We start from the raw sequence: 24560 nt of genomic DNA, 5'->3' as shown, positions 1-24560 counted from the left end.
TGGAGAGAGGGAGCTGGGAGGTCCTCACAGCGGGGCAGCGATCCGTCAGCGGGCGGCGTCCTCCGTCTAGGTGCCTGCAGACAAACCGGTGGCCGGGTTTTCCGGCGCCGGCCCTCCGACGCTCAAGTCAGGGAGGGGGCAGATAGTGTAAGGAGGAGATGAACAGTGCTTGTAAGGCGCGGAATTTCCCAACCCCCTCCTGAGAAGCCAAGGCTCCCTTTTATAGGTGGGGGTCGGTTTACCTGTGATGTAACAGGGCGAGGCCATAGTACGGCTCGGCATGTGGCTCAGGTCGGCGCACGGTCAGGCGAATCATTGTACTGATGTCGGCGGTGAGGGCGTCGTACGACCCGAACCAGTACGCTACCAGGCGAATCATTGCATTGGTGTCGGAGGTATGGCCGAGATCAGAGACTTATCATGGTTGACCAGACTCTGCTGGGCTAACTTGCCGTGGAGAGCCGAGGATCCGTAGATGTCAGGAGCCATGCGCATTAATGGTGGAGTAAGCCGGAGATCCACATTAATTGTAGAGTAAGCCGGAGATCCGCATTAATGGTGGAGTAAGCCGGAGGGTTACAGCGGCCATGCGCAATAAATGCTGAAGCAGTGGCAGGGTATGGTCCTCAGTTGGACCTCAGAGGAGTACGGCCGTAGTAGGTGGCTGACAAGGGTAGACCTTGAGCATCAGGATTTTCCTAGGTCGGAGGTCTCGAGGTCGGATGTCTTGAGGTCGGGCGTTCCGAGGTCGGACGCCGACTTCGGCTGTTCAGGGTCGGCGATTGTGCGGCTTCTTGGGGGCATTTGTGTCACTTGGGGGGAAAAATCTTATTCCCCCAACAAAACCTACCTAGAGCAATTTCACAGAAGCACAAGAAATAAATGATCTTATCCGTCAGACATCTAAATTGAAATATCAAATTCAAAGTATCACCCATAAAATTGTACACGCAAACAGGTTTAAAGATAGAAATCTTACAGCACCAAAGAATCTGCAAAGTAAAGATGAAAGGGAGAGGGAAAAAAAAAACATTGTTCAGCAACCAAAAATAGGCAGCAGTTACTCTCCACCCTTGGACAGGGGGAACCACAACAAGTAAGGGGAAATACAAAAGACCCCACTCCTGTCCCTACTTGTATCACACATCAAATCAACGAAAGAATTCAATTAGATAGAAAAATTCTAAGAATATCAAATTCATAATCCAACTACCATAATCAAGAAAATAAGGCTCCGATATTTCCAATCTATATCTGTTCAACATCCAATGCTGTATAATAACAACAAATAACATCAGGAAGAGAAAAAAAGATAGCTATACAAACATATAATCTTGATTCAAGAATTTTTTATACTAAGTATAAACTAAATGCATTTAAATCACACGAATGCATGGATCAAGCCTGCACAAGCACACTAAGTATATAATCCTTATTAATTCAACTTCCAAATTCCAATACAAGAAGAGAAAAGATTATCACTGTCAAATCCATGATCTAGAATTAAAACCAAAACATACATAAAGAGAAAGAGATCTCGCTGATCACCCACGATAGCAGGGTCCTTCTAAGCATCCGAAACCAAGGGGGTGGCGCAATCGAAGCCGCACCGGCACCGGGGGCAGTCCTCGAAGTTGGACAAGGGGAAGGAGGCCGAGAGCGGGCCAACATAGAAGTTGAGCTCATCGCCACTCCTCACGACCTCATTGATGCCGAACCACAAGAACAACACCTTCACGCTGATCCCATTCAAGTCCTTAAGCGTGCCCGATTTCACCGTGCCGGTTATCTTCCTCTTGTACCTCAACAGATAGCTCCCTGTGACCTTAAACTCGCAGTCCCCGCTGAGATAGACCTCAAAGGTGCCATCTTTACTCATTAGGTAGCTTTGTACTCCCTGTGGGAGGATTCCTCTGGGGAAATTGAATCTCTCGAGGAGCTCGTAGGCGGTGGGGGCGTCCGAGAGCTTGGTTTCGGCGAAGGCTAGGGAGAGGAAGAGGAGCAAGAGAAACGCTAGAAGGGTTCTGGACGTGGGAGCAGCTGGGAGGTGGGAATTTGAGGAGAAGGTCATGGTGGCTCGGAGTGGGATGGGATGGTGGGAATGGAGAAGAGAATGTATCAAAAAGATTGGATCTTTTTTTACGTGGAGGTGCTGGGGTTATGGAAAAGGAGGCAATGGGGGATTTGATGGGCTTTGGAGGCTTGCTAAATTTGTAGTTGTTTCCAAAAGATCATGGCTTTCCAAACGAGTTCAGAAAGAGAGAGAGAGAGAGAGAGAGAGAGAGAGAGAGAGAGAGAATCTGGTTTTAGACTTTTCCAGGATTGGTTCGAGAAGAGCGAGACCGGCTAGGGAGAGAAAGAGAGAGGGGATATTCCAGGAATAGATGCTTTGCCTTTATTAATGTTAAAAAGAGATTTCTACACTATCCTATGTTTGGTGATTAGAGATTTGGAACTTGGGACTTTTTGCTACTATTGAGTCATGGCTCATGGCAAGAGCTATCACATGTTCTATTATAATTTTTTTTTTAAACATAAATATGCTTCTAAAAATTTAAATATATGTAAATATTTTTTTAAAATTTATATTTATTTATATACCTCATAAAATACTATTTTTGCACAAACACTTTCTCTAACACTATTAATAAAAACTATATTATTTTAATTAAAAATAAAATAAAATTTTGACATTACTTTTTCATTTTTTTATGCATATCTACCGATTAAAAATATTTTAATATTTTTAATTTGAAATTGTTAATTTTTTAACGGTATTAGATGGTGTGGGTACATATGCAAAAATAAGAATAAAAAAAAGAATGGAACACAAAATAAATATTTTATGAGGGTATATATGCGAATATAAATTTGAAAGAATATTTATATAAACTTTAATATTTAGAAGGGTTTTTATGTAAAAAAATATTATAAAATTACAGATGGTGCGTTTTCCTATCTTATGCTTCCCAAAAAAAAAAAAAATTCTATCCTACACCGGGTGTACCAGCTCAGAGGCACACCTGACTAATAAAACGAAGCCACGTGGACAACTGACAGGGGGATGGTGGCGATGGGTGGGGGACTCGATCATGGGGAACATGAGGCCCTGGGGGACGAGGTCGAGGACCTTCTTGGCCCAGGTCGGAAGGCGGAGGATGGCCGGGATGCGGGCGGCGGCAAGGAAGGGCAGACGGGAGGGCCTCGGCGATGCTGCCGGGACCGTGCTCCATGTCCTCGTCCACGTACTCGAAGCCGGCGATCTTGGCAAAGGTGGGTCGGGGAGGAGCTCAGAAGGAAGAAGCCGTAGAGGGTCTCGCCAGCGGCGAGATGGGACTTGAGGGTCCGGGGTTCGGGGGAGATGGGGGGCGGGGTCGGGATCCAAGGAGGCAGCGGCGGCTCCGATTCCAGGGAAAGAGGCTCTTTTCTTGGAAGATTGGGAGGTGATTGAGTTGGAGATGGGGACGATAGTTTGATTGGATTTGAGGACGAAGATGGATGGGTTTCGGTGATTTGGTGTTTTGGGGGAGAAGAGAAGGGGGTTTCCTTTGGCCGGCGGCGGCGAGGGCGACTCGGGGTTTCGGCGGAGGGGAAGCGGCTCCTCCGCTTCCTTTCTTTCCCTACGCTGAGGTGGTCAGTTATCCACGTGGCGGAGTTTTATTAACCCGGTGTATTGATGAGCTGGTACACCTGGCGTAGGATATAATTTGCGCGGACGGTAGCTATATATAACTTCCCTTACGGGTGGTGTTTCTGCTCAAAAACCAAGATTCCAAGTCGTCGGGGAGCCCCTTACCCGTGACGATTATCTCCTCCTCCTCGCCCGCAATCCAAGTAGTCGATTGCTTCTTTATTCGAATCACAGCTTTCTCTCTGAAGGTTGGCTGCAATATTTCTCCCTACTTTCGGCTGTAGCGTGTCTTTTCTCTGTCGACAATTCATTCCTTCCAAGTGTTTGTCTATATGCTATAGCGTCTGGCGCCCCGTTATCTCCTTCGGACTGTATGGGAGATACGTGTTTGAAGAAACCAAACAAGAATTGCATGTCTTTTCTATGAATGGCTTCACGTTGTTTCATCGGATTATATGATATTCTTTATTTGTAATTGCGTGCTGCTGCATTATCTCTCGGATTTGTATCAGTTGGATGGAGCATGCATATCTGTTATTGTTTCTTATCATTCATATTTGCGTTGATGTGTTTGTCAAAATGACTCAGTGATGCTAATATTTCGATCGCTTGTTCTAGAGGTATATCAAATATATATTCATTGCAACAGAATTCTCTGTGTTGCACCGTTCTACTAGTTGACCTATCTAGTGCTGCTACTCAGGCTTTCAGATTATGGAAAATAACTATTGGTACATTTTTTTATTAATTTTGAGCATGTTATTGAATGAATTCTGTTGCCATCTGAGTTCGAATCAGCTCAGAGAACAAGTTAAAATGGTAGGAGGGCTATAAGCACAGAGATAGAAGCAAATGGGAACCAAGAGAAGTTATACCTCTACATTTTGTTGTTCTATTTGTGGTTAAAGTTTTGCATGATAAACATATGTCGTTGTCTCTACATGCCTCTTTCTAGATCTTATCATTTGCAAGATTGCAGTGGTCACGCAACAACCTAGGTTCTAGTGCTTCAAATTGGATTTTGCTTTTGCTGACCTACGTAGAACATCTCAAATTAATCTTTATTGCTGAAATTTTGGCTAATCATCTACGGGAATGGATCAGGACTTTCTTCTGCCATATATCTGTTTCCTTACTTATGAACCTCTATTTTTGAGTGATATGAACTCAACCAGTAGAAACCAAGGGGATGGTTTTTCGAGTTTTGAAATAACTAGATGAACCTAAACTATCATATGTTTTCTTTTCCTTAGGTATTGACTCATATGACTAGAATGTCTGATCAATTGTAAGATAAATAACTAACCTATTGGCAATATATATGGCTCATTAGAGAAAATGAAAAGAAATTCACAAACTGAAAATTTAAATCTCTCACAATAAGAACCACTTTTTCATGGAAACTTTTCTCCTAAATTGGTAATTATTCTGTTTATATTTTGTATATTAATTGTCATTTATAGGTTATTCAGTTGCAAATTTTTTAGTTGATGATGTATTTGTTTATTTTATAGTTAAAATTCTACTTCGTTTAAGCACCAGCAAATGACTGCTCTAAATTCACTATCAAGAAATGTTTTGCTGCCCTTTTTCAGAAGAATTTATAAGAAAACGAAGGAAGAACAATAACAGCTTGGAAAGGGGAATGCTACTGCAAAGGCTTGTGATGAAACATTATTCTTGGATAAAGAAAAGGCAGATTCCACAGACTCAAATCAACTTCTCAGCTCTATTTGGCACCCAAAGAGTTTGTGATAACAAAGAAACAGGGGATACAAAGGAGAATGAGGAAGGAGAGGATTTCCCATATGCTGATGTTCCGAAGCCTGCGAAGAAGTGGGAAAGGAAACCGTATCCAACCCCCATGAAAGTGTTGATCCAAAGGGCCAAGGAAGAGAAGCGGGCTAGGCAGGAAAACCCATGCCGCCTTCTTGAACATGCCCCGGAGAATGGCCTCCTTGTCCCTGAGCTCATTGAGGTAGCCCATCAAGTGTACAATGCCAGGGAATCACTGCTTCATGGTCTCTCCAAACTTGTCAATGGTGATGCTGCTATCCCTGTCAAAAGATGCAGGTAAGAGTCTTGATCCACACCATCCAGCTCACGAAATTGTCACTATTTTTTGGCACCTTGAGCACCCCATTGGCAGCGATAAACAAGAAAAATAATTTGAGGGTGACTAAGATCCTATATTGACCAGGTTTTGTTCTGAAGTGCACATTGGCCACTTTGGGCACGAGATTAGGAGTTGTGAAGGCCCCAAGTGTGGTTCAAGGAACTCTATCCATGTGTGGAGGAGAGGAGGACTTAGAGATGTTGTAGGTTTCCCATATTGCTACCACCTGTATGATAGAGTTGGGAAGCCAAGAGTTGGGCACAAAGAAAGATTTGGAGTCCAAAGGCTTCCAGCAGTAGTAGAGCTGTGCATCCAAGCAGGTCTAGACCTTGAAGGTTACCCAACAAAAAGAAGAACTAAGCCTGTTTACTCAATTGATGGAAGGATTGTAGACTTCGACCCAGAAGAACAGGCTGTGGCAGTAGAGGAAACTCTTGAATCAGTGAATCAGTCTCGAAGAGCCAGCTCCATGGACAGCATATTCGAAGAGCAAATGACGGTGAGTGAATTGAGTGCCAGGACATTGCAGTCTTGGTTGGAGATGAGATCAGGGGCTATGAAGCTTTTGAAGAAATACAGTGTGGTAACCTGTGGTTATTGCCCTGAAGTCCAGGTTGGGCCTAAGGGACACAAAGTGAGGATGTGCAAAGCTTCAAAGCACCAGCACCGCGATGGTTTGCATGGATGGCAAGAAGCCACCATCTATGATTTGATTAGGCCAAACTATGTATGGCACGTGAGGGACTTGCATGGCTCCCCACTAGTTAATGAGCTAAAGAGGTACTATGGGAAGGCTCCAGCCATTGTGGAGCTTTGTGTGCAGGCTGGAGCACCAGTACCTAAACAATATAGAAGTATGATGAGGTTGGATGTTGTACCTCCTAATCTTGATGAACATGATCTTGTTGCCTGATTTCTTTTTTCTTCTAAGTGAAGACCTAAAGGCATAGGCTGAGGCTACGGACACAGAGACAGAGGCAGCATCCTACGCTAGCAGTATCTCTAATTTTTCGAGCCTGCATTGTTTTACCTGTAAAGCAGCTGGTGAATATGCTGTTAAGAAGAATGTAAAGATAAGGGAAAGGTATCAAAGACTTGTGGCTGCTTCTGTAATATAGTTACCCGTTTCCTGTCTGCTTCATTTATTTTTGGCCTTTTGCTTTGTGATTCTGTGCTGATGCTGCAGCTACCCACTTCCCCTGTTTGCTCTGTCTTGTGACAAGTACACATATAAAGTCGATCCTCCATTAGTGACAAGTACTTATGGTGATTTCATGAAGAGATTTATTATGAAGCTTGGGCATAATAGCTTGCTTCTCCTTCTTCTTCTTCTTCTTTCTTTCTTTTTTTCTTTTTTGAGAGAGAGAAGTTACACATATAAGGCTTAACAGGATTTTGTTGATTCCTTCTCTTCCATCGAATCAATAAATTTATAATTTCTAGTAATCTAATTAGTTTTCAAATTGTAATATCAATGTCCGTATGATATATATCATTTCGATAATGTATGATGTATCTAATTGTTTTGCAAATAGTAATATCAATGTCCATATGTTATACATGTCATTTCGATAGTCTACGACATACTTGTTAGATATACACATTTTTTCTACGTCCAGCATGGATGTGAAACCATACGTATGATAGTTAAATCAACATCTGCACCTTTTTATCTTGAAAAAACATAGTATTTGGATAATAAAATATCATAAAAAATCAAAAACTGAAATTTACAAATCAAAAAAATTGTATCAAGAATGTTTGCAGTGTACCCATGCTTATGCATGGTTAAAAGCCATGTGCTCTACCGGCTGAGCAACGACGGCCGCTGTAGGTATGAATTTATGCATTATATCATCGTCTAAATGAATATTACTCGGATAATATCATGCCTCTTGAGCAAAGAAGTGAGGGTTTGATTCTACTTAGAGTCAATGCTCGAGGGATGGAGTGAATATAGGGTAAAAGGTGGGGATTTACCCCTTCTAATCTGAAAAAATAGAAAACAAAAGAACATGTAACCAAATCACGGTGCCTTAGTGGGACTTCTCTGCGACAATGGAACAACCCTAGGATATTTGTTAAGGTAACAGGAAAATGTTTGGTGGACTGCTTTATAAGCAGATTTCATTAAAAAAAAAAAACATTGAAATGTATCTCTCATCAGCATGATATTTACATGAGCCACAAAAAGAATTAGTTCTTTGATGTTATAACCTCTTTCCACATGACGAAAAGATGATGCCACATCAACTGTCCCATGAACCCCATATAATCCGGTTAGTCGTATTCTTTTGATTATATCATGTCATGCAATGATAGTAAACTTACAGAGCTATCCACATGTTTGCTGGCTTTTCTTGTTCAGATGCTGTTGAGCAGCTTTTGACATCCGTTGTCTTTATTTCCAGTAGAGCCTATGTTCCTGTCTAGCCTTGCTCTATTATCACACCAAACCACCAATGCTGTAACAGATTTTTTTGGAGACCCATTCGGTTTATCCGAACGTCAAATGCCTCACCATCTAGTAATCTGATATTCGATGATCCATACTGGCATCTCAGAATAAAATCTTACTGCAGGCAATCTGGAAGCAAAGCTGTTGCCCATAGCATGCAGAGGGAATATCTGCTAAGTCAGTCAACCTGATAAATAGGAACATGTACCTGCAATGACCTTGAAACACCATCTTCCAAGCCTTCTCTTGATAAAAAGATGACAAAAAATGTAATGCCTCTCATTACAACAAAGGGAAATCTTACATAACGCAACATTACCAGTTAATATGAGGGATCACCACTGAAAATATAAGAGTATGAAAACAGTCAATGCATACGACCTGAAACGTCTGAAAATGTTCCAAAGAAAGCTGGCTGAGTCTAAATTTCTACTCGCAATTTTACAGCATGAGGTAATAGATGACTGGTGGCACAAAACAATGAAGAATTGGATATGACCTAGAACACCGATAATTCAACTGATGGCCTAGAACACCGATATTCTGTAAATTTGTATATAATTCAACTCATGGCATAAAACACTGATATTCTGTAAGTGTTGTGGAAGATAAAACATTGCATTGCAAATTTAAAGACCACAAAACTGCATAGCAATGTTGAGTATGTATGTTCCACAATTGGTGAAAGATGCTGATTATAATTGACAGAACGCCCAGCTCTCCGGTGTGTTTATCAGCAAACAAAAACAGACTGTATTCTCAGCTCCTGCAATTCCCTGTTCTTGTAACAAAAGCCAAACCATCTTACATATCATCTTGCTCTGCTTTTATTATTTTTTAGCCAGTATGAGTTCTAGCAAGAGTAAATTCATCAACTCCTATGAACACAGTCTCTTGAACCATGCAGCGAAATGGGTTGCTCTCTTATGCGGGATAATAGAATTGAGATCTCCTTGGATGCCATATCCATCCGCTCTTTTGATTTAGCTGCTTCTGATATAAGAGCTGAGACCATAGATTGCAGAGCCTGCACCTGCTCAGCCTGCTCACTTGCAGCAGCCGCTTGCACTAGCTTTGAAGGCAATGAATTAACTCGACGCCAACGGATGGGCAGATACCGATCTGGAATCTGAAAGCAATTGAGTGTGGAAAGCACTCGTAGAGCATGCCTACAGAGAATTCCTGAAAACTCAAACATATGACAGCTACAAGAGAGAAGTTCCTCCCGTGGTATCCAAATCACTTTCCGGCCACCATCCATCTTAGTATGGTGTCTAACAAGAAAACAGCCTTCTTCCATCTGAAATGAGGCATAGTGGGCAGCCATGACAAGCTCATCTTGGAGCTTACAGAATGCATAGGGCGTGAGGACAGCAGCTGCATGAGCTTCCATTGGAGCACCTGTTTTGAGGCAGATATTCTGTAAATTTTGTTGCATGGTTTGATGCTCCCCAGCTTGGTCTCTAAAATCAACAGCTACAGCAACCTATGGAGACAGTGGCAACAAAATCATTCACTATATTTGAGCAAATTGCTTGCCAAAGAAACATGAAATTTCAGCATTTTCACAATCTTGGTTTTAGGATTAAAATAGAGGAAATATAAGTTCAAAAAGAAAAAGAACTTAAGAAAGAAAAGAAATCTCTAGACCTTTGCAGATATTAATCTTAAGTCATGATCGTATTTATCAAATAATGCCTTCTTGAGCTGTATCTAGGAGTGCCTTATGCCTATGTATAAAAAGCAAGTTCATGAGAAAGAAACTAATATTTTGAGTGATCACTGTTATTGATGCAAGCTAGGAATTTGAATAAACAATCCCCATGACATACTTGCTCTATGAAATGAGCAAGACGGGTCTGTGCACTCAAGAACCGCTGAATGAAAGCATTGATCGACTTCGATAGGCCTGTTGTACTCATTCCTCCAAAGAAATGATTTCTCAAATATGGCAGTGCCCATAGCGACCGAAACACAAACAAATTGGTAATGTGTCTATTTGTATGAAGCCCAAATGAGTTGACCATCTCCCTCCATCCAAGCTCAAAGTCCTCTATGCTTTCCAAATTATAGAGTCTATAAAACTCAGCTTTCCAGTCATTATACCGTTCTCCAAGAACTGCATTAAACCAAGATGGGAACTTTGCGACAATAAGCCATATACAGAGTGCATGTCTTGTGCTTGGCATTTCGATAGCTATTGCTTCTCTGAGACACATATTTTGGTCAGTCAAAATTGTTTGCGGAGCCTTTCCATTCATGAAGCTTAAAAACACCTGTCATGCACCACAAATTTAGAGTATGGAAAAAAAAAAGGAAAAGTTAGAGCTTTTAGAAGTTTAAGCAACGGCGTTTTGAAGCTTCACCTTCAATGCCCATGAAAAGGACCGTACATTCTCCTCCCGCAAAAGAACACAGCCATGGAAACATGGCATTCCATAGTTATTCATGCCAACCCAGATCCCTAGTGGCATGTCAAAAGCAGTTAACCTGTGTGTTGTATCAAATACAACTGCATCTCCAAAAATCTCATATGACTGGACCGATGAGGAATATGACCAGGCAATATTCTCTAGCCTGTTATCGGCATCTATAGTGAAATCATATTTGAAATTGGGATCCTTTTCCTTTATGTTCCTGCACATTTTAAGAAGGTCAATACTCTCCTCATCTTGGTCCACCTTCTTAAATGATTGTATGAGATTTCTCACATCTTTTTCTGTGAAAGGCAAATATCCAGGTTCAACACACTTCTCTAGCTCCATTAATCTCATCATTTGCTGTACGGAAATACCGCTCTTTGCAAACATCAAGATGCGGTTTTTATCAGCATCTGAGATAGTGCGATAGGCTGGAAGGAAGCGCACTTGATTAGGCTCCAAGAGTTCATGATTGTGATGGTTAGAAAAGCCTGTAACTCGCCACTCAGTTACCCCCATGTCTGTGCTTTTGCTGATGCGCATGTATGCTTGACACCCACATCGAGAAGACTTCCGATTTCTCTGTGGTTTACTATCATTTGGTGCTTTCGTAGGAGTATTGCCAGCACGATGACATACAAAATACCGCCTTGTGAGTCCCTTCCCTATTCCATCTTTTCCTTCTGTTCGATGACGACGAATTGAGAAACCACATCGCTTTGCATATTCACTGTAAAACTCATATGCAGCATCATGAGTAACAAATCTTTGGCCAATATAAGGAATTGCATCAATGGAGGTTTCTAATGAAAGCCTTGTGTCCTCTGGTGATTCTTCCGCGCTGCTAGTGTCATCCAAAGATAAGGACCTCTGTTCTGAGGGATCATCATAAACATCTAACATTGCTCTAGCTTCTGCTGACATTACTTTTGCATCAGAATAATAGCTGGGAAGAAAACCCTGCACATGACAAAGTGTATCATCTTCTATCACATATCATGCCATGCAAAACTAGACAGGAGAAAAAGGAACAGAAAGGCAAACCAAGAATTGAAAATTTAAATAAAAGAGGAAAGAAAAGAAAAGAAGAACAAGTTCCTCAATATCAAGAACTTTGAAGGAACAAATCCAAGAGGAGAATTTATTTTTTCTTTCAAGAGAAAATAGCATTTAAGTGAGAAGAAAGATCTCTATTTCTGGTTAGGATGATCATACCGGACAAACTTCAATATTTCAAGGAATGTATCTATTACATGTTATAAATCAACATAGGTATGGTTGACCGAACCAGAACTGCATGCATGACACCATTGTAGAACCACCATATCAGGCCATCAGGCATATATGAGCAAATATAAACTAAGATGATACTCGGTGAGACAATGACGAAGTTCACATGTAACATTTAAGAAATAGAGCTTGCAAATCATGTGCCCATAATTAACATGTCATGAATTTTCCTTTCGCTTATGATCCCTTTATGTCTATGCAAAGCCAGTTTGCTTCCAGCAGAGATTATTGCAGTAGCTGTCACTCCAAAATTTGCTCCACAATTCCTGTGGTGTCACATCACTGTGAGCATCATCCAAAACCAGAACTTGGAGTCTTGAATGCAAGATATGTACATCTGTCGCCAATATCTATCACTCGATTCAGCTACCATTAACCAATCTGCATTAGTGCCTTCATCGGATGATAGACTGGAGCATGAGTGCATGACAGAGTCTCCTATTGATAGCTGACTATCAGAAAGTTCTAATTATTACTTTCTAGCCAGTCCAACACCATGTTTTTAACATTAGAACACCGACAGAATCCAACAAATATAGCCTGCTTCCCAGACATAATAAGTAGTGTGCAGAAGATCATCATCAGTGGGCTGAAATTGAAAGAAACAATAGTTTCTGCCTTCCTTTGGCGACAATAAAGCCTAAATTCCACCCAGAATAATGAGAGCATTTTATCATGGGTATCTGCAGATGCCTAATTTGGACATGTATTTCCTCTGAACAGTAATTAATGTGTTAATCGTTTTTTCTCCTCTGTCAGTTAAAAGGTGATGCCTATTTACCCCTTCCATAGTGTTTCCACTCATTCATTGTTTCCAAGAGGCCATCTCTATAACTCATCCACCGTTTCTTCATCTTTCCATGTCTCTTTACATGATCCTTGTATGTTCTTTACTGCTTTTAGCTCTTCAGAATCTCCATTTTCACCAAACTTTCTTAACTTTTGGGACATTGAGTATCAAAATTTGCCCTTGCTCTGTGTATTTGATATCATAGCAACGTACTACTCCCAACTATATCTCGACCAGGACATTCAATAGCTAGCACAAGCAATATTTCATCCGGTTGGTGACCATGCATGCAGGCTTTAATGGCTGTAGTATGGGAGGCTAAATTGATGGGTCAAAATCAACTCATGCAGTTTTAATGGCAGGTACACATAGCGAGGCTTCAAAAGCCTCTAAATCTTCATAAGTCCACCATTTGCAAATTAAAACTTCAGATCTAAAATTTTGACCTAATCATGTTACTACCTGTTGGAGAACAGGATAGTCCCAGATAAGCAAGAAACTTTAGGTGACGTTAAATATGTATGGACCATCCTCCTATCAACTTAAGATTTTGGAGTCTAGTGGTTAACAGTGCCAAAAGTATCGGCGCTTCTAGGATCTTCTGCAACTTTATTAGTTCATAGTGCAAATTTGGATTTATGTCATTCAAATGGTCAAGACATTCATCACAATCCTTAGACTCGCATACGCCTTATATTAGCTGGTCTGGCCATGTGCAGCTGTTCTTCGTCATAGTTCATCTTCATAGCTGGTTCTCACTTAGCTTTTTGACTCTCACGCTTCTTCCTCTATTTAGAAAAAGAATATCACATGCATAAGCACAGATATAGACGCAAAAAAATAAAAAGAAAAAAACAGAAATTTAGAGTCTTGGAACCATTTTATAAAGAATCCACCAAAAAAAAGGGCATCTAAAAATAGAGGAGAGTCTTTTTTCATGTTTCTAACCCATAACACCCAAGTCATAATGGAGCAACCTTACCATTGCACCCAAGCACAAAACTTTGAATCCACCAAATGGGTCTTAAATGACATTTAAACTAAAAGTTGTTTCAAATTTTTGTGCAAATTTGAATTCGATTGTTTTCTTCAAATGCCATATAATAAATATAAATATAATTATGCTAATGAGTGAAAAACGAGTTTAATATTTCTATTACAGATAAAGGGTAAATTTCAAGCAACAGCCCGGATACCTAGGAACTCCAACAAGGCATCATAGGTCATGAATATTACTTTAAAATATGCAAAGCATCTTTTCCTTGCAGATACCTTAAAAAGAAACCTCCATCAGAAATATATCTACACTCCTATTGTAATTCCGCACAACTAAAGGATATTTCACTTTAAATTTCAGAACAAGTTTGCAAAATAAGCAATTAGTAATAGTTATGGGAATTATATCAAAAGAAATAATTAGCCTTTCATTCCACAGCTAGAAGAAATTGACCCAAATAAATCAATACTGAGCAAAATATTTCAAATTTTTAGCTGATTGAGGCTTTATCTAAAATGAATATTCAAGACTGTTTAGCAAGTAAAACAGAATATGTTAGCATTTTCCAGTTAAGTCATAAAAATCATGGTATGTTGCCCTTCCCAATGAACCAAATCGCCAGGTAATGTGAATTTGCTAGTCAACAGGTCAAGGCTCATTGTTGTTAACAAATATCTTAAGAAATAATAAATGCCTAGCAAGTATTCTGTTACAGCCCACTTACAAGCTGGCGTTTTGAGCAATGGGACTGGACAAGCTATTGATACAATTCCTCCACATGACACACAAATTATGAGCACTTGCAAGCCAGGTTAGCAAAAGCAAGCACATAGAGAATAGTGCAACAAAGTTTGGGAACATACTCTCATGAGATCATTGGAAGACCTAAGCTGCTGATATTTACTGCAGATTCCAAGTTATGAAAATCAAGTGATGCCCAGCTCAAATACTCTACAAATTGCAACACGATATTCTCTACTCAGCATTTGTAACAGTAAATGAAATCAATAGGCCCAACTGAGGAGACAATAACATGATAGCAACACGAAAAGATTCTGTTCTTTCTACAAAACAGAGAAGAGCACAAAGAGGAATTGGTATAACGTATCTGGAAGTAAGAGCAGCATATCCTGTCTATTTCAATAAGGTAAATTTTGTAAAAGTAAATTTTGATCATACATATTTTATACTCGATACCTGTTAGCCATTTTGCAATTACATTGATGTAAAACAAAGTGGAAATACAACACATTGAGAAAAATCAGTCATCAGGTAGAGTGAATACTCGAAGGAAATTGACTCTTAAACATCAGTAGCAGTAATCACAGCAGTGATTACGCTCATAAATTGCAATGTAAGGTCAAAAACTAATTTGACTATAAGTGATATGCTCCATTAAATCCGAAAATAATATTAACAATTCATCTTCTTTTAAGCTGAAACTTTCTTTCGAATATAAATTCGACATCAAATTCACAAGGAAAAAATGCAGCATCCTTAAACAGCTCAGAGGAGAGAAATATCAATTTTTTAAAGAAAGAAGCCTTTTTTTCAAGATCAACTCAACAAAAGCACGGCACTCTATCATATAAATAAGAACAGGGAAATCAATTACGGTATAAAAAGATAAACCAAATGGACATTAAAGAGAGGAGTCTCTGAATTCAACCGTTATGGACGATCTATCACGTGAAAAAAAATAAATAAAGGAAAGGTATTTTAGTTTAAATTGTTGAGAAAATGCCTGGAAATTGCACGCAGAAACCAAACCCAATTAAAAGTCCGGATAGAGAAGACACCATTGGGAAAAAAATAAATTAAAAAAAAAAGATCAGATTTGGTAGCAGGAAAGATTAAAATACAAGAAAAGAAACAAAATCCCCTGCTGAAATTAAGAATACTAATAATTAGTCAAAGAAAACCATAAAATAGTCTCTTGATCACTACTCTAAACCAGAGACACTCAAGATAGGATCAAAAGTCAAAAATCACCACATTTGAGCGTTGGGATTTCAGATAGAACTTCTCATACCAAATTTGATCCAAAAATTCACCACATTTCTCCAATCCACCCCTCGAATTGCCAAAATAGCGCCCTAGTGAGGGAGAGAAGGAGGTAGAGAAGGGTGGAGGGGAAGGAGATTATAGATCCGCGGAGTGGAAGAGGGAGAAGGATTTCGAGAAAGGCCAAACCCTAACATGCGCCGGAGGGGAGCAAAGCTTGATCTTGCTGATCTCTTCGATGTCCAACCTCCTGATTAAATCCTGAACGTCTGATCCCGAGTACTAAGCTTGCAATGGAAACCGTCCGATTACGATTGAACGGTCTCTGATCTCTTACCACCCCACCGAATCTAAAGGCCACGGCCATGGTGCCCCTGGGGTAAAGGGTAGGGCACGGACGTCCTCGAGGTTTCCTTGAACTCAGCATTTTTTTTCCTTTTTCTGGAAAATGGCTGCTATAACTTATAAGTTGTTGGTACTGAAATTATACAAAACAAAATGACAAAAATAGTTATTTGCCAATTGCAGTATTTGGTTAATTTATTATATCACAATTTGCATAAGAAACCTAATATATATATATACTAAAATAAAGATTTTGCCCGAATAAAACACTCCATTCTCCATATAGCTAACGTTAATAATAAAATTATAATTCTTCTCGCATACTATATTATTATTGTTATGGTTGAAATCTGGCTTGAGGGCGACCACCCCGGAAGGGAGCCGAAGGGACGCCGACCGAGGATGGAGAAAGAGAGCTGCCTCCGGTGTTCTGGGTACTTCTGAGAAGGCGCTGGCAGGAAAGGAGGAAGATGGCCACCTCTCTGCACTCCGGGGTACTTGCACAAAGTCTTGGCCGGAAATTCCGGCGAAGGCTCTCCGATGGCTAAGTTAGCCAGACATTTTCGTAGAGAGGAGAGCTTTCTAAGTGCCTTTTTTTTTTGTTTTTGGTAGCGTAAAACTATCTTGTAGTAGTTTGTAGAAACTTAATAATGCCTGCAAAAGCTTGTGAAGGCTTGTAAAGCTTACCGAGGGTCTTTCCTACTCCCTTTTTATAGGATGAGGGTGACGACTGTTATCTGAAATCTCGGACTGAGATATGATCAGCGGGCCAATAGCTGGAGATAGCGTGTCAACGGGTGTGGCAGGGTGTGGCCCTTGACGGGCGTAGCAGGTATGGCCCTTAACGGGCGTGGCAGGGTATGGCTCTTGGCTGGTGCGCCATGACGTGGCCAGGTACGGCTGCGGGCAAGGTCGGGCAGGCTTGGAGACCGCGACGTGCGCTTGGCGAGGTCGGCTCTGGCCTTTACTGGGCTGAGATCGGCCTGGCCTCTAGTGGAGGTCGGCTTGGCCTTTGGCAAGCTAAGGTCAGCTTGGCTTTGGGCGGAGCCAAGGTCAACCTAGCTCCTGGCAGGGCCGAGGTAGGCTCTCAGCGGGGCCGAGGTCTGCCTCTTCGGCCTGCTCAACTCTGGGGTTTACTCTGCCGGAATTGGGTGACTCCATGCCGGAATAGGACGATCCATTTCACCTTCCATCAATTATTAGTAAAATAAAAGCCATTTTGAATCAATTAAAGCTACGTATTGATTAATCTATTTTATGTTGTCTTGGAGTAATGTATAGTGTAATGGTATATAAAGACTCCCACGTTCGTCTTTGGCAGTTATTGAAGCAAAAGCACATATGGTTTATTCCCCACCATAAACTCAGCAAGAAGATATTCCGAATAAATCGAGTTTGCTTTTAACACTGGCTTCTAATTAGGCACCTCTCAAGATTTTTTCTTTTTTTTTTTTAAGAGGAAGACTCGAAGACCCCATCAATTCATTTCACTGAGAGAATGAATTGAAAGACTTTTCTCAAGATTAACAGATTCGCTGGGGGCAAAGAAGATCCCAATGTTTAGATATTCTAGATCACAGTTGCTATTTTGCTTCTGTTGCTCTGCTTAGTGAAATCCCATCATAAGATTGATGCAGAAGAAAATATTCCAGACCAAACTTTGGTTTTTAATTTGTTACATAAGTATTATAACAATTCAAAGAGAATGTATATAACAATTGAAATAGGTATATCTGACATTTAAAATTTACGTAATATAAAATAATAAATATATATATATATATATAATATAAAGTATATTTTAATTTATTATAAATATATATTTAATATCATATATAATAATTATATATTCATAATTTGGCCTACTACTAACCATGCATCAACAGCTTAATCTCTTTCTCAAGAAGAACTATTCGAGCTTATACAGATATACTACGAGAACTAAAGAGATCGGAATTACTTCACATTGATGACTGCACAATGACCTAACAGACGAGTTTGTATCCACTAAACGAGTGTAGAACCACATTCTGCTGCAGAATTCCAAATTCCACTTCGAACACATTCTTCTCATCAAGATAAAACTTGGGAAAAGAAAATTAGAAGCTGATTAATTATAGGACGAACTGACCTTTCAACTCGAGCTTTTAGCATCATAGAATACATGCTCTAAAGCTTTCTAATCCAAATATACAAGGTAAGAATGTATGGATAAGAAAATGGATTCCCTTCTGCTGACCAGAGAGGGGGGAAGAAACAAGGGGGAAGCAAAAGGAGAGGCCTAGAAAAAGAATTTAAAATTTCATGACCGTTGAAGTGAGGTTGAGTAGGGGTTCCAATGCATCAGGAGAAAACTTCATTGCAAAAAGGAAACAGAGAGAACTTGGTTTGGAGTTGTATGTACAGATGGTCCCATTACTTCTGATAGATCGAATCAAGCTTTCCGTGATGTCTTCGCGGCCGTAAGTTGCAGGGTGATGACCTCCAATTGACCAGCCAGCCCAAGTCACAGTCCTGTTCGCATTCGATAATCCATGGAACATGTTCAAGTAGGTAGGGATGTAGAACTCATCAGGGTAGCAATTGGTTTTACAATATTCCCTGAAAAAAAAGTAGTACTTCTTGTCTGCAACTATATTGACTGCCAACGAGCGCTGGATTTCAAACCACCGAGACCCTTTTCTCCATTGAGGAAGCTTGATTTCAGGGGCCAGGTGGCTGTTATAATGTCCGAGGCCTTGGAATGAGTTTTCATCATAAGACTGCACAAAGCTGTAGGCAGATTTAGTGAGGTACTTATAGACAGTGGAGAAATTAAAAACTGGAATGCAACTCTCAGAGAGCAGAACAAAGCGCTCGTTGGAGAAGTCCAGCAAAGCATTGGCCAAGAGACGCTTTTCCGCATCTACTTGTGATATTAGGCCATGTTTAGTCTTCTGCATATGAACAGCAGATAAAAACACAAGTCAGCTGAGTTGTCTTCACAAAGGAAATGCTTCAATTCAACCAAGACTGTGGTCAAGTTAAATTCACAATTATTTACAACTGACTGGCAACATCTTAATTTCTACAAGTTTCTGATATCTATTCGATCTTTTGGATTGAAATCTGTGGAGGAGGAAACATCCTTTGGAAAAGGCAAAAAAGCAAGAAATTTGCAGAAATCTACAAAATTAAGTTATGAGGAGCGCCCATTAAAAAAAATCACATTTTCTGAAATTGATCGAAGAAACATCTCAGTAACCTACTTCTGCTGCTCATGACACTGGTCAGGGACCTCAAGTGCAGCTGAAGGCTGTCTAAGCAAACAAATTCACGTGAATAGCTAATTGTGCTGCTGATTTATTTCCATGCAATAATAAAAAGTTGTGCTAATCAAAATTATCAATTTATTAACAAGACCTTGTTTTTCGTGAGTTTTACCATGCTGAAAGCCAACAAATGAAACTCTGTGACAGATAAGTATCTTTTACTTTCATAAGCATGCCAAATGCTAAGATACACCAGGAAAAGAAACTGCATCTTTTACTTCCATACTAATTTAAAAAAAGTTTACAGGAAGAAAGGCAGGGCAAACAGTCAAAACTCAAAACAAAATTATGACCCATCTAAATGAATTCAGAATCCCAAATGATACTAAAGGCCCATGTTAGCTGGAGATAAATAGATCCTCGGCATATACCCCCATTCTATCTTGAAGAAGTTGACACGAAACTAACATGAAGACATAAAATTAGATCAGAACCTACTAACCAAAGCATAAAAACAATATAGTCTGGATTGCAAGCCAATATTATACGAAACGAGCCCGTAATATCATATGAAATCTGCACCCCTTATATCTTGAGGACTTTTGCACCAACAAAATAAGTACCATAACTCTTTCTCTCTTTTTTTGTGACAACAGTAACCAATTTATGATGTAATAAATCTAAAGTAGTCCAGGCAGGGCGAATACTTTATTTAAGTACCATACAATGTGGAAAGCATAAACTAATACTTCAGTCGTTGACTAGATTCACAGTTATGGAAGTGCATCTACTGCTTGTGTAGCATAAATGTTTTATTTCAATTGTGAAAATATGGTAGAATTCTTGGTATCAGGACCTCTAACTAGAGTATTGTCTGTTCTTCACCTGAATATGGTAGTCTTTCTTCTTAATAAATCAAATGATTGCATGTCTTGTTAAAAGATCAACTCACATTACTTATCTAGAAAAAAGATGCAACCAATCTCCATGGAAGTATATTAATGTAAATAAATTTCACTCGAGGACAAGATTTTGGAATCCAAGACCAAGAATGGGAACAAGGGAAGAATACAGTAGATATTTTTTCATTGTTAATAGTTCAACAAGGCAACTTGAATAGGAGTGAGAAAGAGGAAACAACCTAGGATCAGGATAGAAATCATGATTCCTGCTTCAGTGATACAGATCATGGATCACCTATACAATTAAGATTGATTAAGGTTGCGGATTCTGAGCAAAATTGTAGATGCCGTTTCTTAAAGAAAAGAATGACAGTCGGAAGAAAGTAAAAGAAAGTACATTCATATTGTTCTTGCTTACATTTCCTCCAAGCCAGAAGAAAGTATCACAATGGTTATTACTTGAAATAAGGTTTAAGTTTGATAGTACCTTTTGAATATAGTGGGTGCACAGTTTTGTTTACTAGTTTTAACAACCTTCAAAGTAACAGATAAACTTGGAGGGAATCAAAAAAGCTGACTGCATGAAAGCATACATATTTTGGCTTACAAATTCCACAATTCAAGCACTACACTCTGGTGTGTTACCAAATCATATAAAAATTGTCACCAAGAAGGCCAGTCTAGCTAATTACATCAATTCTAAGAACAAAGAATTTTAAGAAGAGAAATAAGAAAAAAGAAATAAAATTTACTTGGGAATTTTATTTCATAAAATGATACTGACAAGCTGTAGCATTCAATACCTTAAAATCCTTAAACTATACAAAAGCAGCTTAATTTCCCAATTTTTAAATTCCAAAAATAAGCCTCTTGTTAGAGTTTTAAAATAGTCCTATAGTAACCATAGTTAGATTTCTCTAATAGAATTAAAATATGCTATAGGCAAAGGAAATATAACAATTGTGGATTTTGAGAATAAGAGAAAGAGTTGAGACAAAACTAGGAATAGAGACAAAAACCATGACTGGGATAGCAGACACAAAGCTATTAAACTTGAATATGGCCTTTTGTCAAAATGGAATAACCCTACTTTTTATTTTTGCTTATCGGGAATGATTCGATCATTTTATAGCAACCAAGTCTAGAATCAGCATATTTGTGTTTTACTCCCCATAACTCTTCTTCAGCAAGGCTTGGGCAGAATAGCAAAGCAAATACAAGTAGATGAGGGACTTAAGGATACCTATCAGAAAGACTGATCAAATCCATAACGATGTACAAGAAAATACTAACTTTTGAAACACCATGTGAGAAAAATCCTATTAGCAACAGAAAAAGAATATGGACCCTAAGAATTTTCAAGGGAGGAGGAAGAAGAGTGCTTCTAAACCAAAAGACGGAGATGAGATATATTGTATTAGAAAAAATTATTTATAAAACAATTAATTTTAGATATTTTTAGAATTTATATTTAAGTTAAATTATCTCCAATCTAAAAATTTTAGCATTTTACATGCATCAAGACATAATTTATAACGATTTTTTAGGGAAGGAAGCTGCAAAATAAGCACATATAATAAATTCCTATAAGAATTCAAAATAACAATAATCTTTGGGGTGGGGGGGTGGAGATCATATGGAACTTAGTTGTAAATAACTATTCGCAGAAAAATCAGATCACATGGAACTTTCTTCTGCAATTACAAAAATACTTGGTTGCTGGATTTCCATCCTAATACTGACTCAAATTACTTTTAAATATTTCACTATAGAATTGTCACTAGTAACATATTCTGCAACTCTCAGCAATGTCGATGCACTATCATATCTTTAGAACACCCTCTATGATGATTGAAAAACATAGCAGCTGTTTCCAAACAGCAACCAAGCAAAATATGCGATAAATAAAACCAATAAACACAGATAAAATTAGATAACAAATTGTACCTCACTTGGAATTTGGCGATCATAGAAGAAAGAGCTCTCGGGGACCTCAAGTGTGTACCCTGGATATGCATGCACATAAACTGTGAAGAGCCCTTCATGACCTTTGAAAAACCTATCCCACAACCGTAAGAGTGGTAAAGGTCCTTCTGTCATAAACAGGAAGGCCACCTTTGGCACTCTGTTGAATGGATACTCATTTCTCTTGGATACCATTGAAGCCCTCCAAAAGAGCTCTTTATCTGTCATCATATGCATCAAATTGCACGGCTCAATGAAATTGTTAAAGTTCAAGCTAGGCTTCCCACAGTTTGTGTATAGTTTTGCCGGAAAGAAGATATCAGTCTGTGATACATGCTGATTGAGACGCACGCCCCATGACAAGCCTAGAACTGACCCTGCCACGAACACAGCTATGCGGAAAAAAATCTTTATTAGCCTAAGTGAACAATCCTTTCTTGAAGAGTTTGCCCAGTGCCCTTCCTCCTCTTCATCCCCCTTCTTCCTGGGCTTCATCTTAATCGCGCTACAATTCCAAACTCTTTCACACCCTTTAATCCAGAAAAATCACCTCTTTTTTATCCTTACCATCAGAGATTATCTCCCTGTAAATAGTCGCCAGAGAGTTTCCAATTCAATGACGCTACTCATTAAATATCTACCTCTAGAACAACTATATAGTATATATCAAACTAAAGTTAAGCTTAACCTCCATTACCAGCTCACTAGCCTTTGTTTTAAAAAGAAAAAAAAAAAAAAAGAAATTCGCCCAGTGTATAAGGCTCCTGCCACTGCAGGGTCTGGAAGGGTCAGATATACACAGCCTCACTCCGTGTGTGGAGGCCATTTCCAAACTCATGACACCCATGACGCCAGGGCCCACCCTCAAAAAACATCACCTTTACTTCAAAATCCTGAATACGTTCATTTATCTATTTAAATTCTAGCCAGAGAATACTCAAAGATCACCAAAACTAAGTGAAAATTGTTATTTTCTCTTCTATATCAAATTCAGAATACTGCTGAAAACTAACAAGAAATCAGCAGAAAATTCAAAAATCCAACAAATTCCAACGCTCCAGTTAAAATTAGCCCCAATAATCATTTCACTACATATAAAAAGAAAAATAACAACATAAGGTTGAAATCCATTATCTAGTTAATAGTCTACTCGAATCCTTTGCAGACAACACTCAAAGAGAGACAAAAGAAAAGGTGAAATAGTATTTTATCTAATCAAAAACAGGTTCAGAATTCTACTCAAAACTAACCAAAAAAATCATGAGACAATTCGAAAAACACTTAAAAATTCCAATACTCCAAAACGGAATCTCAAGCACTAAGAACTCAACAGCTGGATATAAAAGCTGACCTCGCGCAAGAAATCCGATCACTTTCCCTCTTCCCGACTACCGCGGAGGACCCTAGGGTTCCTCCAGCTCCGCGACAACGAATCGATGCCCGAACTTGGGTAGTATAAACTGATCAAACTGCTCTGGAATCCTCGAAAACGAACGATGAAACCAAGGGATTGGACGGAAGAGAAGGGAAGAAGACAACGCAAAAACAATTCTTGGGGAAAAAGGTCGCTCTTTTTTCTCGCCTCCTCTCCTCTCCTCCATCGAAGCCTTGGTGTTCTGGAGAGGTTTTCTGGGTTTTATCGAGAGAGATGGGTGGAGGAGAAAGAGGAGGAAGGACGATAACGGTGCACGCATCTGGAGGCATGGGAAGGTAAAGTTTTATTTTTTTTAATCACCGAAAAGATTTTTTTTTCTGAAATCAGGCAATCTTGTCAGAGCGGTTCTAACCACAAAAAAAAAAAAAAAAGAACTGATCCATAGCAGCCGGTTCAGCCGGTACTAGCCAATTTAATCCGTACCAAATTGGTTTGATCAGTTAAAAAATGGTTCTAATCTGTACCAGATAAAAATCGGTACGAACTGATGCGAACCAGTCGATACCATTAAAAAATAGTACTGATCTTGTACCGACTAGAAATTAATGGGAACTGACTAGTTCGCATCGGTTCCAAAATTTTTTTAAGCTTTTGAATGCGTAAACTAGATCAAACTAATAATATCGGTTTGGTTCAATCTGAACCAGTACCGAATCGATTCAATAGCCAACCGGTATGCCTACTTAGGCCTATTCAGCCATTCTTCTAGATTCCAACATACATTCATCTTCTTCTTTTATAAATTTGTCCACATGTTCTGTCCTTTGTTTGACTGGTACTTTGCACACTTGGAATCTACGTCCAATATTGCATGTAGTTAGGCCAGAATTTCAAATATAATCATGGCAATTTTATGCACAATCATATCTTTTCTATATATATTTATATATAATATGTAATATGTACGTGATAAAGAACTTAAAATTCTATTGATCTTTTATGTTTGGTGTTAGCAT

General features: G+C 39.3%; 4 protein-coding genes across 13 annotated transcripts; 1 reads left to right on the top strand and 3 right to left on the bottom strand.

Annotated features, from left to right (window-relative positions):
- Positions 1 to 1405: 1405 nt before the first annotated feature.
- On the bottom strand, positions 1406 to 2536 carry LOC103696024. Its single transcript, XM_008777512.4, has one exon. It carries the CDS (start codon positions 2069 to 2071, stop codon positions 1568 to 1570), a length of 504 nt encoding a protein of 167 aa, XP_008775734.1. The 5' UTR covers positions 2072 to 2536; the 3' UTR covers positions 1406 to 1567.
- Positions 2537 to 3058: 522 nt separating this feature from the next.
- LOC103696678 (APO protein 3, mitochondrial) lies at positions 3059 to 7193 on the top strand. Of its 2 annotated transcripts, XM_026800984.2 has the most exons (4): positions 3060 to 3879; positions 5227 to 5704; positions 5832 to 6670; positions 6746 to 7193. In XM_026800984.2, exons 2-3 carry the CDS (start codon positions 5277 to 5279, stop codon positions 6658 to 6660), a joined length of 1257 nt encoding a protein of 418 aa, XP_026656785.2. In that variant the 5' UTR covers positions 3060 to 3879; positions 5227 to 5276; the 3' UTR covers positions 6661 to 6670; positions 6746 to 7193. The 2 variants fall into 2 exon arrangements, with proteins under 2 accessions (XP_026656784.2, XP_026656785.2); XM_026800983.2 differs by having other exon boundaries at positions 3059 to 3879; positions 5832 to 7193.
- A 652-nt stretch (positions 7194 to 7845) lies between these two features.
- On the bottom strand, positions 7846 to 15933 carry LOC103696676 (protein FAR1-RELATED SEQUENCE 11). 7 transcript variants are annotated; one of them, XM_039133574.1, is made up of 6 exons: positions 15735 to 15933; positions 14566 to 14653; positions 11879 to 13493; positions 10572 to 11585; positions 10038 to 10481; positions 7846 to 9691 (listed from the first exon to the last, which is right to left on the bottom strand). In XM_039133574.1, exons 4-6 carry the CDS (start codon positions 11547 to 11549, stop codon positions 9077 to 9079), a joined length of 2037 nt encoding a protein of 678 aa, XP_038989502.1. In that variant the 5' UTR covers positions 11550 to 11585; positions 11879 to 13493; positions 14566 to 14653; positions 15735 to 15933; the 3' UTR covers positions 7846 to 9076. The 7 variants fall into 7 exon arrangements, with proteins under 7 accessions (XP_038989502.1, XP_038989501.1, XP_038989500.1 ...); XM_039133573.1 differs by having other exon boundaries at positions 11841 to 13493; positions 14566 to 14766; positions 15735 to 15932; XM_039133572.1 differs by having other exon boundaries at positions 11841 to 13493; positions 15735 to 15932.
- Positions 15934 to 18136: 2203 nt separating this feature from the next.
- Positions 18137 to 23871, bottom strand: LOC103704783 (glycosyltransferase BC10-like). Of its 3 annotated transcripts, none has more exons than XM_008788217.3 (3): positions 23521 to 23871; positions 22152 to 22753; positions 18137 to 18987 (listed from the first exon to the last, which is right to left on the bottom strand). In XM_008788217.3, exons 2-3 carry the CDS (start codon positions 22662 to 22664, stop codon positions 18346 to 18348), a joined length of 1155 nt encoding a protein of 384 aa, XP_008786439.2. In that variant the 5' UTR covers positions 22665 to 22753; positions 23521 to 23871; the 3' UTR covers positions 18137 to 18345. The 3 variants fall into 3 exon arrangements, with proteins under 3 accessions (XP_008786439.2, XP_008786440.1, XP_038989497.1); XM_008788218.3 differs by having other exon boundaries at positions 22152 to 22390; positions 23521 to 23870; XM_039133569.1 differs by lacking the exon at positions 23521 to 23871 and adding an exon at positions 22782 to 23503 and having other exon boundaries at positions 22152 to 22687.
- Between the last annotated feature and the right edge of the window lie 689 nt (positions 23872 to 24560).

This window comes from Phoenix dactylifera, chromosome 14, assembly GCF_009389715.1.
Source record: "Phoenix dactylifera cultivar Barhee BC4 chromosome 14, palm_55x_up_171113_PBpolish2nd_filt_p, whole genome shotgun sequence".
Lineage (NCBI taxonomy): Eukaryota > Viridiplantae > Streptophyta > Magnoliopsida > Arecales > Arecaceae > Phoenix > Phoenix dactylifera.
Note: the sequence above shows the minus strand (reverse complement) of the source record. Positions and strands in the feature narration are given on the sequence as shown.